Raw genomic sequence first — 19039 nt, 5'->3', positions numbered from 1 at the left:
TGTCCAAAGCTGCCCCAACTTTTTCAAAGCTCTTTTGCTCATCTTGTAATGGAACAATCTATGGATGGGATTTTATGTGTAGCTTGCATTTTTATATAATACTTTACCGACAAGTGCAAAACTTTGGTATAGCCATTCATCATTATCATCATCCATACTTTAGTAAGGTCAATTTACAAGACTCTTTTCATTTATATTAATTACGAGTAATCACTTATTTTTTTACACTCATTCTCATTAAGTAAGGTAATGAAAGATACTTTTAGGAATTATCTAATTTTATAATTAAAAATGGGTCGAGGAGGGAGGGCAAGCTCGATTCGCCCCAGCACCAGACTCAGAATCAGAATCAGAATCAGAATCAGAAGCTTGAGCAAGCATATGAGTAACTGGGTTCGCTGATCTTTAACAAACGTGAAACACAATTGATAATTTTTATTTTTTCTTGGATGCTCTCACCTTTAGAGAGACTATCTAACAGTTGCAACATCTAGCATAATTCAAATAAAATAAAGGGTCTGCTTTATTATTAATATTTTTGTTTGTTTTTTCATGGGATTAGGAGTAGGGCTGCAAAAGGACATTGGTACAAATTGTGAGGGAAAAGGATCCAAAAGAAAATATGTAGGACAGAGTAGAGTGCAGTGGGGCGAAGGAGAGTCAGCCATGGAGGGCAGTGAGTGGAGGAGAAGGCTATTTGCAAGATTCTAATGGATTGATTGTTGACCTATGGTTGTGCTTCTAAATTCCCTAGGAAAGGATGGTGATTTCAGCCACCCATGAGTTTGTTACTGTGGCCAGTACCCTTGTGCCTAACACAGATTTTATTTTACCATTTTCTTTTTTTTAAAAAAAACATTCTTGAGAAAATGATAAGTAAAAACTGAATACCTTTTTCTTTTGTTTTTTGAACTGGTATAAATTGAATAGCTGATCTCTTGGATTAAAAAAATATAAATACATGCTTCATAAATAGGCTATCTATTTTAATAATGATAACAGTTAAAATTGAGTTAATCATATAATAGCCATTGAATTTTACGCGTAATTTTATTTTTATCATGAAATTTTAATTTATTTTAATTTTAGTTATAATATAGCTATTTTTCCGATAAATAATTTTAAGATTATTATTTATTATAAAATATTAAAATTTAATTATGTGGAATCAATTTAAAATAAGTTATTATTAATAATTTTTAATAAGGATAATAGTATCCAAATAAATAAAAAATATTAATTCAGCTAATAAAAAAAGACTTCTAAAATAAAGTTGATACGATCAACAACTGATTGTATTTAAATCAACTATCAGTTACATCAAACTTTTGAATTAAACACTCTTTAAGACTTATAGCAACATCGTTTAAACGATCATAGGCTGTTGTAATTTTTTGAAAACTTTTCAAGAATATCTTAAAATTAATTAAAAAATTATTCTTTTGTGTACACATTTAAAAAAAAATACTATTTCTTTTATTTTAATTATTTTTCAATTATTTTATTTAAAAGAAAATAAAAAAACCGTAATTCTAAAAGAATTAAAAAAATTGTATTTTTATACTTTAATAGTTTAAATAAATAAATAAAAAAGATACAGTAAATTTGAAAAAAGAAATTTTAAAAAATGGATATCTGATATTTCTCCTAATCTTTTGGTATGAATCTCCTGCTTGGAAAATGAATCACAGGGGGGAAAAAGACAACGAATGCAAATAATATCTTCTGTGTGTGATATACGTATGCTAGAGTACTACTACTATTATTATTATTATTATTATTATTATCATTAACCTATTTAAATGATTTAATTTGAATAATCATAGTTATGCTCCTAAGCAGAATAATCGGATGCATAAATAGGTCTTGAGACTTGAGACAATAACTCTTTCTTTGTTTCTTTATGCATAATATTATTTGAATTTGATCTCCAAATTAAAATAATTCTTCTTTTTTCATATAATTTCTTCTCGTCCAATTTGTAAAGATTCAAAGACAAAATCTATATTTTAATCCTTCGTCATTGAGGGGTCGTCCTACAAAATACGTATCTCTTTAGAATAAGTTATTTACTGAAAATAAATGATATATGTTTGTCTCAGTCGTGATATCTATTCAATTAAACTGTGCTTTAGCTAGAGCAATAATTTGGAAGACTATAACAGAAGAGAGGAGCTAATAGAAAAAAGGATTATATATATATTTTGCATCAAAACAGAAGTGAGCGCAACTGAGATAAAACCAAGAAAAAAACTTATAATGTTTATGTAATGTATTTTTTTATTTCTTTCTTTTATCTTTTTTATGTTTTAATAAATTTGTATGATGTGTTCTTTCATGATGGTGATTGAACATTTTTAGAATGACTTGTTTATTTATATGAACATGTCTGCATCTTCGTTAAAAGGACCACAGTCTGATTAACAAGGACCACAGTCTTGATTGAAAAAGACAATCTAATTACAATGGTTCACCAAATTAAATTAGCATTGCCGGTTAATCATTGATATTAAAATTTTGTTCTTCGTACTTCTACATAAATCAAATTGAAATTCGTATGTCAGCTTATGTTTTAAAGACCACGCTACGTAAACGTACGACATATTTTAAAACTAATTACGATTCAAAATATCTATAATATGTTTTGTTGAGCATGATATAATCAACTATGTCTCCAGAGTGCAATTCTTTTTTCCAAGTTGCATGAGTAATAAAGAATTAAGGACGTGATTAACGTTGTAAGGGTAGCTTTCTTGTCAAGAGATAATAATAATAATACGTTTTAATTTGTTTCATTTTTGTCATCACATGGCCACTTTAGTTTATATGGGTATTAAGAGGACCACTAATTAAGTGAAGTTGCTATGGTCCGGGCATCAGATATATATATATATCCTTTGGGTGAATTCTAAATTAACTTATGCATAGGTGACAGGAACTCAACTTTTGTTTGTCTCTGCCTGGCGCAGCTAGCTACTTCTTGTTGCAAACAGTTGTAGGATTGCATGATCGAGATGGGTCATTTCAACTATTTTGTATAGAAGATTTTTACCATCTAAAACTGAAACCACTTTTTGCATTGCTTGCTACTGCTAGAGAAACAAGGCCATGATCTCAAAATGAAATATGGGATGCAAATACAAGTTTAATAAAAAATTTGATGATAAATTTTAATTCATGGTCACCTTTTGTTTTAGTTTCAAACTATTTCTTCTAAAGTTCACTTAATCTAATTTCAATAACATAATAAAATAGGTTATGTTGTAGTTAAAATTTTGTCCAATTATACGTTGAGCACGACAGTAATTATAATATATTTTATCGCTTAAAAATAAAAAGAAAAGACAAACTGCAAAGTTGATATTAAAATGAGGGGAGATTAGATTTCTTTATATTCTAGTCCCCAATCTAACATCTAGGCTAGTATAGGTGCCATAACCCTAGCCTATGTATTGTGTTGCATGTGCAAGAACGTGAACCAGTAGTAGCATCCATGTCACTTGTACAAGATTACGCTACAACATCAGATTATATATGCAAGGGGTCTCCTGGTACCAACATTCTCTTAGTTAACTGTGAAAGTTATGTAATGGGGTCTCTACCCAAACCCAAATTTTCTTTTTCAAAAAAACAAAAATAAAGGAAAGGACAAAGGCTTTCTTGATTCAACCAAAACAAAGTATATATATATATATATATATATATATATATATATATATATATATATATATATATATATATGTATTATCAAATTTCATTGAGAAATTAATTTTTGTTACGAGTCTCAACTTGCCAGTTGGTTCTACGGTTTCCTTAAAATCAACAAATCTAGAGATAAGCAGCAATTTCGCTAAAGTCACAGGCACCAACTGGTATTTTTATTTTTCTAATCAATAAAGTATAATTAATTAACCTCTAAAGTATGGTAATCTCCATCAGCTTTTAATTTAGTTTACCAACCAGTCAATCTCACGGATATTAAAACATACATCAAAAATGCATATTTTAATGAACATTCTCCACACAGCCACGAATAAATAGCTCACATAAATCTATTTAAAATAAGAAAATAAATTAGATATTGGAAAAATGATGCAGCTAATTAAAAATATAGCCCCAAATTTTAAATAATTGTAACAATTACCGATCATTAGGCACAGTATTTAAACGCAGCTGATTGAAATTTTAGTCAAAAACTTTAAATAATTATAGTAATGCTGTAAGGTTAACAACCCATGAGCTACTACATCTTAGCCATCTAAAAGTTAATTGTAACCAATCAACAACCTTAACCCTAGCACTTATTTTGGCAATTAAATAGTCTAACCTTAACGCTTAGCCATAGAAAATGGTTTTTGGGCTGTTAGTGTGGCTCGAATAAACTGTCAATTGGAACTAATTAATAATGAGCAGATGCTGCGGCAGAATTAATTATATTTTCTTTCCCTTTTTATATCAGTTGATATGCTCAAGAGAGATGCCCCACTGCCCTTACTCCCAGAGAATATACAGAAGCTGAGCCCTTCTTTTGAAGTCTTCTTTAATTTGGGCTGAAGCTAGAACGGGCCCGGGGCTAAATATTCTCACCTAAAACCCTGCACAACAGAGCAAGGTTCCTCTTTAGACTAGGCAACAACAAGGTCACCAAGGTGCTGGGTGGGTACCTGTCCACTCCATTTTCTCAATGCTTAAACAGCCATGTCTTTCTCTGAGCTTTCACATCTATAATTGAGTTTCACTCGTTAGTTCCTACAAGAAGAAAGATTGATCGTTTAGATTTTACCTAGAGGAGGTGTTACTTAAATTTGTGACACATTTATCATCATCAACATCAGGATCACGAGATTAAATTTTCAGCAACTGTTTGCCTCTTTCAAGCAGAGTTTGTTTGTGTAAACTATCTGCGGAGATGTTAAAGCCATGTTTAGCTGTGAAAAGTTTTATTATTTTGTTTTATTTGCATTTTTTTTAGACTGAATATTTACTTTTTAAAACATACAAATGGTCACTGGGGGATTTAGAAAACACAATTTAGGAGAGCAACATCATATTTACAAAATAATATAAGATATTGAATTGTATATTCTACATTCTAAATTAGAAATTAGAAAAAGAGTTTAGAAAAGATTCAAAAATCTTAATATCATCCAACTATATACATGCAGTTTCACCATGATTCAAATATTCAAACAATTAAATTATAGGCTAACTTTCTAGACATTGGGTTCCATTTCAATTCCGGCGTAAAAGAGACCGAGAAATATATTCGGGGATAAAGATCGTATCAGTTGATAAACAATATACATTAGGCAATGAGAGACAACTAAGAGAGACACACAAAAATAAAATTAAAAGAAAAAAAAAAAAAAAAAGTGAAGCGAAAGCCATATTTATCATGGAGAGCCCAAAGAAAGATGACTAGATGTATCGAAAATACAATCCAATGACAAGAGTCCACAATAGTACCGACCTGTCATTCAATTCATATGATTAATAAAATCAAACTGCTGTTGTCTATTTCACGAAGAACAGAGTTGTCATTTCATGAAGAGTGGAACTCTCTTAGGCCTCACTTGTCACAGAGTTCCAGCATTGTAGTCGATTCACAACAGTTGACAGTAGGAGAAACTTTTTACAACCAAGAGATTTCACGAGTAATTTGGCATTAGAATTTCAATTCTATTTTGCTTTCTGTGAATTAAGGGTTAATTTTACATTTGAACAATCAAACTTCTAAGCATAATGTTACAAGAACACATACTAAATCTAATACCTGTTTATTTCGTTAAGAAAAATAAACACATTTCATACAACAGAAAGTAGGGAAAATTAAAAAAGAATTAGAAGCGATTAAAAGAAAAAGGACTTATCAAAGACTCTTCAAGATCTCGAAATCCTCGGTAGACAGCCTCAGTCTTGCTCTGTGGAAGTGGCAACCTTTTCACCTCTGTCATGTACCTGCGATCCAAAATTCATCGAGAAAAGAACATCTGGGGTGAGACAATGAATTTTATAATTAAACTTATTGAGCAAGTTATAAAATGGAGGAAAAAGATATCCTCTAAAGGAAGGGACAGCTAATTAAGTATAATGCAATCCAATCACAGCTGAATCTCAACTAAAGATGAACCCCATATACCGAATCAAGAAAAACATCTAGTAATAATAAACCAAAACAATAGCAGAGAACAAAAGCTCGGTCACCAAGTGGAAGATAAGCACAAGAAAACTGCTGTAAAATGGTACAATTGGGGGTAAAACAAGGAAAAAAGAGTATGACAAAGCACCCAACTTCATGGTGCCAAAAGAAAAAACAGAAGAAAATTTCACGTCCATTGATTTGTAACACTAATCAGCAGAAGGTTTCATAAACAGACTCCTCTAATGCACCATCGCATACTGGCTCTCAGTTAAAAATGCATAGAACGATAAAATTCTAAATGGTAAGACATTAAAAAGGGTCTGCCAGAAGATCTAAACATAAGAGCTCAAAAAATTATATATAAAAAAAAAAGAAGTGGTTTATCAAATTGCCATAGATCTATCAGCAAATTAAATCCAGGAAATCTTGAAGAACCCATGTGCATAGACACCATTCAATAAGCCAGACAGAAAAGTTCTCAACAGAAAGGCTGTACAATAAGCAAAAACAAAAATTCCAAAATCTGTTTTGTTTAGAGTCAGTCTGGGTATAAACAGTAAATGCAAAAATTATTCCACTGTATAGTTTACAGAACTGAATGCTAAGAGCTAGCAAAAAGCACCTAAACTCATTTCTCACTTCTACAAAACAAAGAAGACCTAGAAGCCTAAGCCATTTCATCAGACGCACACTATCAGTGCCAACTAGGTGACTTTCTGAACATCATAACTGACCACCACATAATTTCTGTAATTCAGAACAGCTTCAATTATGATCATCCTCTTATTCCTAGCCTAGAATTTGTTAAAACAAAATGCAAGTAAAAGGAATTTAAGATTAGGGAAAGAAATATGATTATGACTGCAAAATTATCTCATGCCAAGAAACTGTATTGTTTAGCAGACATATCATAAGAGGAGCACTAAATAGCTGAAAGGACAAATTCACCTGTTTGCTGCACTTGTGATCTTATCACGAATCCCTTGGTTAATGACTGTTGTTTGCTCCTGTGAGAATGTTCCACCTAGTATTAAGGAAGCCCCGCTTGTAGTTGTACCCATCCTCTGTGCTAACACGGACATTGCCCATTCTCGGAGTACCACTAACAGCGATTGGAGAAGACGCAACCTAAGGTTGGGAGAGGGCAAAATAGCTCCATTTGATAACAACTGATCATAAGCATTTAGTACTGGTTCAGTTGCGCCCTTACAAGCAGCAAGGAGAGCTCTTGCTACATCTTCATCTCCAACAGGTTCAGCCCCTGATTCCAATCTCTCCTGCAACAATTGAAAAAACAAATCATAAAAAAACAAGGTTTAGTACATCTAAAGACAAAAATATCTAACCATAGTTCAGGCAAACTAATTCCAGACAAGCAGAAAGAGTGGAGAAGTTTTCTTTAAAAAATATTTTCAGTGGAAAGAAAATAGATAGCAAAATGACAGATACGCAGGGGAGTTGCAGCGTACCAAAGCAGCCTTCTCAAGGTGAAGACATAGAGTGTCTAATGGTAAAATAGCTCCATCTCCAGGATATATGTGGGAACCAACCCTCTTCAATACTGAACAAGCTTCAGCAATGCCACCCCTTGAAAGAGCTTGATCAATCAACCTAGCCCAGGTTTCTCTTACAATGCTGCTATCAGTATCACCAGTATAATTTGCGAAATAGAGCATCTCCAGGCATATCTGAAAGGAAACATAAAGGGAAAAATAAAGAACCATGTTATAAATCTGAAAAGTGAAAAATAAGAAACTCACAGCACCCTTGTTTTCTTAGAAACTAATACGATTGAGGTGATGAATATTCAAAAAAGAAAAAGAAAAAAAAAAAGATTATCCTCAACAAACCGAATAGCCATTTAATGGTCGGATCAAAGTGGATTAGAAAGCAAGAAATGTACCTCCCACAGTTCAAAAGGAACTGCATATTCATTATATAGTTGAGTTATGCTTTTTAAATCCAGCGACAGCTCTTTGGCTTTTTCTCTTGCAACTTTTGCATAGTCTGGATTGGCATTGTTATCAGGGACTGATCCATTTTGTACAGGTTCAGACATGCTAGATGAAGATTCTAACCTGGAAGCTATAGCCTCCAGTTCATCTTTTATTTTTATTTGAAACCGAAGAACCACAAGCTTCCCTTCAAGTAAATCCAGCAATCCACTGTCCAAGGCACCCTTCATGGAACCTACCAAACCACCACTATCACTTGCATTCTTAGCCTGTAGAACAGCATTGCTCAAGTATTGGCGCCTGACAGTGAGAAATGAAATGAACTATTACATATTAAGCTCTCACTAGAAAACGAGAGAAAATTTTGAATTTGGAAACATAATGAGTTGACATAATTTGAGCTGGTTTGCTCCTTTGCATTGACTTACTGGATCCATATGGAAGTGATGATACAAATCAGACTGAACTATATCAGGAACTGTCCTGCCCAGTATTCACCTTTGTTACTATTATCCTACTACACTACTTGTACATGTGTATTGTCTGTCTATAAGAATGTCTGATAAATTTAGGTATCATTTTGAAGAATTCGTCAATCCCAGTCAACAGATGTCAACAAGACCAAAGGCAATAGATAATGTTTTCTTGCTGAGGCACTGAACCACAGAAGACTAATATAAGCCTTACTTTTGTCCATCTCTTAATCTCTGATGTTAAAACATGGATTAATGTCAAGATCATCGTAAAAGCAACAGAGAGAGAACGATCAAGAGATAAGAAAGAAGGAAACAGATAATGAAAGAGAGACTGCTGACCTCTGTTCAAGAGTAGGAACATCCCTTGCATCAGTTGAACGTCTCTCAGCCAGTCTAAGCAATATGTGGGCTGCAAGCATATGCTGCCGCTTTGAGACATAATACCGAGCTAAAAGATCAAAGTATTTTGCTTGATTAGCAGTGACGGGTGCTCCTGAATGACCAATGGAAGAAGTTGCAGATGTTACTGCAGTAACAGCTCGGACCTAAAGGACAGATAACCGAGTATTATTACATTTTATCTGAACTTCTTGCAGAAATATGTCTAGTATGTTCTAAATATCAAACGAGTTCAGAAAGCATCCACTTTAGTAAGATCCAAAAGGGGAAAATCAAATAATTGAAAAAATCTACACTTAACTATAGAGTCTTTACCTCTTGTAATGTTTCACGACCAGCATTTTGCAGAAAGGGCACTAAATCAGGTCCCCCATACTCCAACAGCTCATTTTCAAGGCCCAAATCAATCATAGTCCGGTATAGATACTCATGAAACAGTCTGTCAGGTGATTGGACACCCAGCTGAACAATCTGGCTAATATATTTCCTTCGGGAAGCCTGATCAAGCACTGCTCGTGAGGCAGAAGGCCTCAAGGGAGATCCAAACTCCCTTTGCAAAGACTCACCTTTCAGAGAACGTAAAGCACTAGAAATTATCTCATAGCACCGTTCACGCTGAGCACGTGCATGTTCCCTAATTGCTGCATCAATTTGATCATTGTAAGCATCACCAGCAGGGTCAAGAACCTGTGCCTTCTGCAGAGGCAATCGTACCACAGCTTCATAAAATCTGCAGAGCAATATCATTTTAGATTTAAGATGTAAAATAACAGTAGTACAGCACTGATTTCAGTCTTTGGCTCTTTGCCTTCAACAATACTCACCTTAAGTCCTCAAACCTTTTGCAAACAGTTCTTAAATCTGCAGACTCTGGAACTTTGCTCAAAGAACTGAAGGCTTCTCTAGCAAGATTCTCCTTCTCTACAGTATCTGGAGTTATAGCAGCTCTTTCAAGACATTCCACGGCTAAGAAAAACTTGTAATCTGACTCCTTGAAATAGCTAGGACAACCCTCCCGTAACCTCCCACTGATATCATCTACTGTTCCTCTACCATCTGGACCAGTATAATACTGGAGCACAATCATCACATCAATTCAAGAAAAATGATCTATAATGAATGATAGTAATACAATGGTAAGATGATATTCCCATTGAACATAAAACTTTTCTGAGTAAAATAACTCTTACACTGCTAGTATGGACTTATTTACCTCCATTAGCGCAGATATTAACATTGTGGCCATGCGGTCACCTTCCTCAGAACAAACTAACTGATGAAATGTTAACTGAACCAGTGCCTGTACTAAATTAGCATCAAATCCCTGAACCAAGCGAGCTACATGATGCTGACAAAGAAGCTGTAGCAAAAACAAAGCTTCACTAGATCGAAGAAGCAACTGCCTGATACACTCCATTGCCCTGACCTGTAGCATAGCATATTGCTAAGTCTTATACAGAAATTAGAGATACAACTATATGTAAATAGACCAAGCACCTACCTCCATGCCAGCCAATTCTGCAGGACTATAGGGTAATCGTTGCCTTTTATTTGATGTCCCACCAGCACTAGACTCGACATTCCATGAGTATGCACCAAATAAATTCCTCACCATGCTTCTGTCACTAGTACCTAAGTCTGAACCAGTTCCATACAATATAGAACCAGTCACATCTCCTAAGCCAGCTACACAGCCATAAAGGCCCCTTCTTTGGTTCCTTCTGGACCTCAAGAACTTCTCTAGAGAGCGAATCTTGCTTTCAAGAACCTTCATAGCCGCTGCAGAGAGTCTGCAAGTAATTACGCCACTTTCAGATGCAGCACCAGATGAAACTAGTCCCCCTTTGCTGACAAAGACAGGGAATTCCCACAGAGGAAAAAGTAACCTTGATGAACTCAAGCAGAGGCCTTCATATGCACCTGAAAACACAGGCTCAGCCTCCTGAACAACCTGTCCCATACTAAAACCCCCTGTCGCTGCTCTAGTGTTTGATACTGCATTCATACCATCAAGTTGTGGCATGCCAACAACCCTCGGATCCTCAAATATTTCTGCTGCTTTGTCAGCAATAGCATTGCTTATAAGAGTCTCTGAATGAACAATCCTTGCAGCTAACATTAAACACATTGCAGCTGCCTCACCATTTCCAAAACGATTGAAGAAATCTTCCAAGATTGATCTAGGTGAATTGGCCTCAAACAGCCTCCTCAGAATATCCACAGGCCTGTTAAAAACTACTTCCATCAAACCCATGGTACTAAAAACAACAATTCTTCGCCTTGGAAGTATATGCTGGGTCGAAAGATCACCTCTAGCCCAAAGTTTTCCAGATGCCTTTTCACAGGACTCCCCTGAGCTCTCACATCTGAAAAATTCAAGTTCTGAATACAGTGACTTCACAGTGGCAGCTGTATCTGGCAACGGTAGGACATCTGCCACAAAAAGCATTCGACCTTCAACAGGTAAGGAAGACACAATTTCTCTTAAAGCCCGAGAACTCCTCGTGCTTGTACCTAAACTACCTGAAGCAGATGATTGTGAGGTTGAGTCTCTGTTCACAATAACAAGAGAAGACATGGTTGGTGGTGAGGAATCAGAAAGGACAAGTGTTCCAGCAGAATAATATGATGTTTCAACTTTTAGTGTGAGATCCTCATTTGGAGTTCTACTGGCAAGAGCTCCAAAGGTAAGTCCACCACTGACCCCTATAGGAGGAGAGGGCCTAGTTGTTACAACTTTTAAACAGTTTGGTCTCTGATTAAATCGACTCAAACCACCAACTGTACCATTATTTCCGATAGAAGGAGAAGTGGAAAGATACATCCTTCTGCCATCCGATAATACGGCAACAAGGTGCAACCACTTGGATTCCAGTGTGGATAGAGGTGATATGCTAACTATAGATGGCTTTGCTGATCTACTTGGTGTTCTTGGTCCCGTTGACTGTCTACCACCATAATGTACATCCCTGTGACTGAATAAATTTCTTTCTTCTGCCACTTTCTTCAGTGGACCTTCTCCATCTGGCCCTAGAAGAAAAACCTGAAGCTTGGTCTCCTCAGTTCGTGCATATAATATCTGTCTTTCGTTGTCAAAAACCATCTCAATTATGGGATCGACAGCTCCAAACTTAAATACATTTGGAACAACCCACCTGGAAACAGCAAGGCATGCTTAATGTAAACACATGGTAGAGCCAAGCAACATCTTATGTTTTAACATAGAATTGAAATACCAAGAGATGCACAGTTATTTGAAAGTTAACTTATAAAAAACAAAGTGCCTATTTGATTCTTAAAATGTCTTCAACTTCTTCAACATTGTGTTCAACTTCATCCAAAAAAAATAAACTATCATCATGTAGTCATATGAAAAATTGAAGTAATCACAGCGAGATAACTGGGAGAAGTGGTGCCACCACCATAAAAACTCCAGAGACTGACACAACTTACCTTGAGATGACACTTCCCAACCCTGAAGTAAGGCAAACCTTACGGCACCTCTTATGCCAGCCAGAACCAGTTGTGTACTGCAGCTCATAAACATGGCCGTCACGCCCAGCCAGAAAGATACGACCCATATCAGTACATGCAACACAAGTCATAGTAACACCATCCGATGGAACTGTATACTCTGGTAAAGCCTGTAATGAAATCTCTGCATATGGATCAGTACCATCACCCCCTCCAGAACAGCATACACCTACAAGAATCAGCTGAAGACAAGGAAAAACCGATAAGGATCGATGAGAACACAAATCCAACGGCTGTAATAAATTAGTGAAGGATTTGTAACAGGATAATGTTCAGAAAACGAAGTAGACCAATCCTCAATTCTTTTCAATTATTTCCTTCTCTTTTTTGTTGTTGCTTATTTATATTCTAACACCTTAATTTCTATAACATAAAAGCACCTGATGGTGTCACTTGGCAACCACCAGCCCAAAAGCTGAGCCAGCCACTGCCTGTCTTAACATGACCAGGTTAGCCATCAAGCTCCAATAGTGGACGACATTATGATGTCTTGATAACACCAGAATAAAGTTGAAATTCCTCAGCTAGAAGATAGTAGTATCCTCCTTAGTTGGTTCTTTCACAAGAAAAAGACAAAGTTCTAAGAACAGGGAGAGTAAATTCCCAAAAATGAGACAGAAAAAGAGTGAGCATGACAGAAGAATGCTAAGGCAAAAACATAAAATGATATCAGTATTAAAGTGCCATTAAATTGCCAATTTTCAAGCAATCATAAGGCCACCATAAGATCAGTCACTTCTGGAACCAAGGTGTTATCGTAGGTACTCTTAATAAGTCACGAAAATATAGTATAAAATAGAGAATAATGCCATTGCATTAAATCTGTCGACCAGTCAAAATGTAACAATAAAACTTTTTTGCTGATGATGAATCTGGCATCAAATCCACACGTGTCAATTATTTCAAAAAAAAAAATATCATTGACTGACATGAGTAGTATATTGATTAGAGTTTACATGTGAATTTCATGGCAGTCAGTTGTAAGATAAGCATTGATCACAACTACTTGAAAGGCAAAGTGAAAACAAGAGAAAACAAGAAGAAAAGCATAGAGTTAATACCTCAACAGGAGTGGCTAAAACTAAAAGATACTGAATGGCTTCAACGAAAACACCAGGTTTAGATTTGGCAAGACCAACAGCACAAATGGCTTGTTCCTCCCCTCTGTATTCAGGACACTGTCCATCCCTAATCATCAATATAATTGTCAGAACACATAGAATAACAAATCAAGGGCTAAAAAATAGGCTAGGATTGACCAAGCACACACCACTTATCGAAACGCCATAAAAACAAAGAATTGTCGACGGAGGCCCAGGCTCTCCGAATCTGAGGAAAAATTCCACATAAAGCAGTGCCTTCACCACCAGCTGCATTATATCTCTCAATAAGTACAGGTGGCAACTCCCATGTATCTCCAACCTCGATCAAAGGAGGCCACTGCAATTCAAACCAAATCAAATCAAACTCATTTATCAAAAATCGAAATTAGTTCAACCAAACAAATTAACGCATAATATACCTCTCTAGGGTGCGTAGAATAAGGATGGCTAACGTATCTAGAAGCTTCTAGAGCTTCTTCTAGGTCTAGCTGAGAAGCTACCTCTCTCCCAATGCGGTCGCTCACTGCGATACCCGCACTCGCCACGTCCCGGAGCACCACCTCTTCTTCCCATGACATGTTTAACAAAGAAAAACCAACAACTAACTTTAATGAAAAATCCTAGGGTTTCTGAGAAATTGAACTGTTAATATGTATACAAAAGAAGTATAATATTGAAGTACAGAGATATCAATGTAGGAATTGAGGTTGTTAGCAGGGAGCGCGGGAGAGAGAGGGAGAATGGTTTTCGAATATGACTTCTGAGACCGGTGAAGTAGAGATCGTCACATTACAAATGTTAGGGTTTTATGTTTTGCAGTGAGTTCTTTTTTTTTTTTTTTCTCTTTTTAATTGGTGGCGGGCAAATTAGGCTACTTTCGAAAGCTGGCTTCTATAGTCTTTTCTTCTACTTATTTTCCTAATACATATTTTGATTTAAGAACTAAAACATTTTATACATTTATGATACAAAAGATTTAAAAAATTGATTCTATTATTATTATTATTATTATTATTTATAGAAAAATTTAAATATACATATAGTTAAATTATTTACCTTTTAAAATTTAGTCTAATATATAAATTAGTCTTAAATTAAATTTTTTTAAATTTTAATTATTATTATTTTTATATTTATCTAAATTATTAATTTCATATTACAATTTAATCACTTGATCACTGAACTTATTACTAAGTATCAAATTTATTATCAAATATATCAATTATAATTTTATATATTAAAACTAATTTTTTTCTCAATCATTCAAATAAAATTAATTATAATTTTTATTTTTGATATAATTTAATATTAATATTTAGTAAAAATAATAATCTTTAATTATTTATTTTATTTAAAAATAGAATAAAATAACATTGTAATTTAATAACATTAAATAAAAAATAAATATTTATAATACATTTAAATTTTTTCAAATTATATTATTTAAAAAGATAAAAAATATAAATAAGTAAAATATATTAATTCTTTATTTTAATTAAACACTTAAATTTAATTTGTGCTAAATAAATTTTTTTTTATTTTTTTAAATTGATATCCATATTATCATCAATCACAATTAAAATGATAAAAGTCTTTAAAACTGGAATATAATTTAATAAAGATTTCATTTGCGATAATGGAAAAAATTGGACATATTCACTGAGTTCAAATACGGGGCGTATTAATCTTCTAAAGTATTAGGGGTTATTTTGTTTAGAAAATAATAAGGGTTATTTGCTTTTTAGAATAAAAGAAAAAGGGTAATTTCAATAAAAAGAAGGTGGACTGAATCCCTTTACCAAACAAAAAGAACTTCTTCTTCCCTTTTTTTTTTTTTTTTTTCTCATTCTCTTCCTCATTTTTTTTAATCATTTAATTTCCCTCCTGAAATCCTAAAAGAACCTCCCAATCCCGCCAAAATGCTCTATTCACCCGTTCCCCGAAGAAACGACGCCGTCATCTTCCATCACTCATTTCAGTCATGGGACTTTCCGGCGCACTGAGGGCACTCAAATCCTCCAATATCATCTCTTGGAAATCCGTACACACTTATACTTTTTCTTTATATCGAATCGCCTTTTGGTTAATGAATTAAGATCTTACATTTTTGAACTCTTCAAAAGAGAAATCACAACGAACTCTCTGTTTTACTGGTGACAGAGCGGACGATTTCAACAAACCCTAGGAAGACACGTGGAGGTGACAGGGAAAGGTCTCCATTCGGGCAAGGAATCAACCGTTATGATATGGCCCGAATATGCCGGAAAAGGAAGATACTTTGATTTCAGATCTTCAAAGAATCATTCAATTCCCGCATCAATTGATTTTGTTCTACAAAACTCTCCTCTTTGCACTACGCTTTTCAGTGAACGGCTTAAAGTTCAAACTGTAGAGCATTTACTTTCGGCTCTTGAAGCTACTGGAGTTGATAATTGCAGGATTCAGATTTTTAATAATAATAATAATAACGAGGATGATTGCAGTTTTGAGGTTCCGATTTTGGATGGTTCGGCCAAAAAATGGGTGGAGGCAATCGAGGATGCTAGTTTAGTAGAGGCGATCGATGAATGGGGAAATAAAAGTGAAAGATTGTCTCCGTATTTAATCGAGCCGGTTTATGTACAAAAGAATGATTCTTTTGTTGTTGCATTTCCTTCCGATAAACTTTGCATTACTTATGGGATTGATTTTTCTCAGGTTTTTTAGTTTAATCCCTGTCTGTATTTTCTTTCTTTACGATATGTCATCGCTGTTAAATTAATTAATGATTTCTCAGGTTCGTGCCATTGGTCGCCAGTGGTTTTCTGTAGCTCCATTGGATGACAATTCTTACATCAAAGAAATAGCTTCATCGAGAACTTTTTGCGTATATGAAGAGGTTTGTTTTCGCATATTTGCATTAGTGGGTAAACTATATTAGTATAATGGCCTGAACTGTAAGTAATATTTGCAGCTGCAAGCTACTTCTAATAAAATTCTCTGACATTGCTGTTTGCATTTTACTTTGGAAAATTCTTGCAGGTGGAGCTCATGCGCCAAATGGGGCTCATTAAAGGGGGATCATTAGACAATGCCATTGTTTGCAGGTGAGATGCTTCATTATATTTTAAGATGACGTTCCAAGAGGCTAGACCTAGACAGCCTCCGCCATTGTTACGCTGCTGTTCTTCTAACTCGCATTTCAAAGGAAATTGATAAAAGGGTGAAAAGTCTTTAAAATGTTTGGAGTAGTTGGAATTAGCTGGAATACCTGTGTCAAATACTTTTTAGATAGCCTCAATTCTCTTCTTGTCAAAAGCTCAAATTTGGTTCAACCTGTTGTTTTTAAATGAGCCATTTGGTTTTGATGACAAATGGCTCAAGTGACTTGAAATATAGGTTCTATTTGGTATTCTACACATGACAAATCAATTTTAGTTCAGACTGTCAATTAGGGTGTTCTTCACTTTACTCATGATGTCATTTGCTTTGGTTCTGCAGTGTCAGTAAAGGTTGGTTAAATCCACCACTGAGATTCTCCGAGGAACCTTGTCGCCATAAGATCTTGGATCTTGTTGGTGACCTTTCCCTGCTTGCACGGTTTGGTAATCAAGGGCTTCCAGCGGCACACATAGTAGCTTATAAGGTTTTCTTTTCTTGCTTTTGGCAGCTATGTTCTATTAGGCATTATTTGCTTTTCGGCGGTACTAAAATTCCGTCTTCTGCTCCTTTTCACAAATTTTTATGTTTTCTATCCATGAGTCTAGGAGCACATGATAATTATATTGCAGGAATTCATGTTTCTCTTTTTTTCTTTTTTCTTTTTTTGAGAGGGCTCATTTCACTGATGTTTGAAAGTTTCTCTTTTTTTTAAAAAAAAAAAAGAAAAAAGGAAAAGAAATTTCACCTTTCTTTCTGAAATAATGAGATAACTACTTATATTCTTAGCTATCAAATGCCACAATATTCTCTAGTCCACTCATTTTATAAATTTATCAGCATGTTCATATATAGATTGATAATCTCATCCATGACTTGGCTTGTAAGAGACATTTTCATCTTTGCAATGATGACTAAAAATACAGACAATCAGACTTTTTTTTGTTTATTTAACTTGAACATGGATTCTAGATGTTGAATATTTCGGGAAATTCCATAATAGCATAGGTGCCTTGTATTTTTGGCTTATTGGCTTGTGATTTCAATAAAAGTTCGTGGATTAATGCTAGTTTTACTGCATCCATTTAAGATTTATTATTCTGGAAGTTTCAAGTGCCTTTGTCTGATGAAGTTATATTTCATTCTTTAGTCTTCCGATTACTGTTATATTCTAAGAACGTGAGTTTACCATGTGAAAGCTCCTGAGAAAGCAGGAATAGTGTTCACCACTTTGACAAGTTTTCTATTATTTTTATCAACTAGCAAAGTAAATAGACTTTTATCTGACTTTCTAACTGAAATATGCATCTAAGACAGGGTGGACATTCGCTGCATGCTGATTTTGCGCATTGCTTAAACGAATCATTCAGGAGCTAAATTTCTTCAAAATCAAGAGATGAGGGCATTGGTTGTAGAGATTCACACAGGTTATTCAGCCCTCTCATGCAATGAGATTGTGATCAATCGAAGAGACATGTCAAAATTATACCAGTTATTTTCTTTACAAAGTGAAATTATATCACTTGTAGGAAAAAACAAAAAAGAATAACATGATATCTACCTTAACATGTGCAGAAACTTCGACACTGTGGTTAACAGCTACATGGTCTAACACCGACTTACTCCAGCTGCTTAATGGAATAGTTCTTTAGGAGAATTATGGTACACATGAAATGAATAGCTTGAGCTGCTTAATGGAGTAGTTCCTTGGGAGAATTGTGGTACACATGTAATGAACATTTTGTGGAGCTAAAATAAGTCTCCTCTCACTATCTAGTGAAGGTAGAATACAAGTCTAAACTAAATTTAGTCTTTATTATTTGTATAATATAATTGTGATGCTTTAAAATGAATTTTTTGTTCTTCTATTTTGATTGCAAATTCAATGCTAATTACACCCTAACGGCAAAGAACCCCAAAAATTGGTGATACACGCAAAGCACAAGCAAATACTTGGAAACCTTTTACACTTTTCCACACCTATGTGCTTGCATACTAGCGTTTTCAGGTGGAGTTACTGTTATTGTAAAAAGCAAGCAGTTGTTTCGGAATATTATGGTACTTAGGTTTGGAAGGCGACTTCTCATCTTACCATATCAAAAGCGGCTGACTGGAGAAAATTTTGTATGAACAGACCTTTGTAAGATATTGAAAGAAATCATTTTTAATTTTAGAGCCAGAATGAAGCTTCAAGACCTTTGATCCAGCAAGGCATACACGATCTTTGAAATAATAAAGAAACTATTAAGCTATGCTATTTAGATGTTTGATGAGCGTATCCAACAATCTTCA

At 34.6% G+C, this 19039-nt stretch overlaps 2 protein-coding genes across 5 annotated transcripts; one reads left to right on the top strand and one right to left on the bottom strand.

Moving 5' to 3' along the window:
- Nucleotides 1–5646: 5646 nt before the first annotated feature.
- On the bottom strand, nt 5647–14534 carry LOC8277354 (nuclear pore complex protein NUP155). Of its 2 annotated transcripts, XM_002525956.4 has the most exons (13): nt 14029–14534; nt 13777–13946; nt 13568–13694; nt 12426–12688; nt 10474–12127; nt 10186–10398; nt 9797–10044; nt 9288–9702; nt 8913–9118; nt 8046–8397; nt 7612–7830; nt 7091–7419; nt 5647–5958 (listed from the first exon to the last, which is right to left on the bottom strand). In XM_002525956.4, exons 1-13 carry the CDS (start codon nt 14185–14187, stop codon nt 5841–5843), a joined length of 4473 nt encoding a protein of 1490 aa, XP_002526002.2. In that variant the 5' UTR covers nt 14188–14534; the 3' UTR covers nt 5647–5840. The 2 variants fall into 2 exon arrangements, with proteins under 2 accessions (XP_002526002.2, XP_015578948.2); XM_015723462.3 differs by lacking the exons at nt 13777–13946; nt 14029–14534 and adding an exon at nt 12887–13062 and having other exon boundaries at nt 13568–13695.
- An 842-nt stretch (nt 14535–15376) lies between these two features.
- LOC8277353 (probable UDP-3-O-acyl-N-acetylglucosamine deacetylase 1, mitochondrial) lies at nt 15377–18600 on the top strand. 3 transcript variants are annotated; one of them, XR_001535695.3, is made up of 7 exons: nt 15377–15650; nt 15770–16306; nt 16386–16487; nt 16631–16695; nt 17090–17234; nt 18065–18174; nt 18323–18600. XR_001535695.3 is itself a non-coding variant. In XM_015723449.3 (6 exons), exons 1-6 carry the CDS (start codon nt 15591–15593, stop codon nt 18122–18124), a joined length of 969 nt encoding a protein of 322 aa, XP_015578935.2. In that variant the 5' UTR covers nt 15377–15590; the 3' UTR covers nt 18125–18600. The 3 variants fall into 3 exon arrangements, 1 of the variants encoding a protein (XP_015578935.2); XR_001535696.3 differs by having other exon boundaries at nt 18065–18238; XM_015723449.3 differs by having other exon boundaries at nt 18065–18600.
- The last annotated feature ends 439 nt before the right edge of the window (nt 18601–19039 follow it).

The sequence above is a fragment of the Ricinus communis genome, chromosome 5 (genome assembly GCF_019578655.1).
Source record: "Ricinus communis isolate WT05 ecotype wild-type chromosome 5, ASM1957865v1, whole genome shotgun sequence".
Classification (NCBI taxonomy): Eukaryota; Viridiplantae; Streptophyta; class Magnoliopsida; order Malpighiales; family Euphorbiaceae; genus Ricinus; species Ricinus communis.
This window is presented reverse-complemented; position numbering and strand designations above follow the sequence as displayed.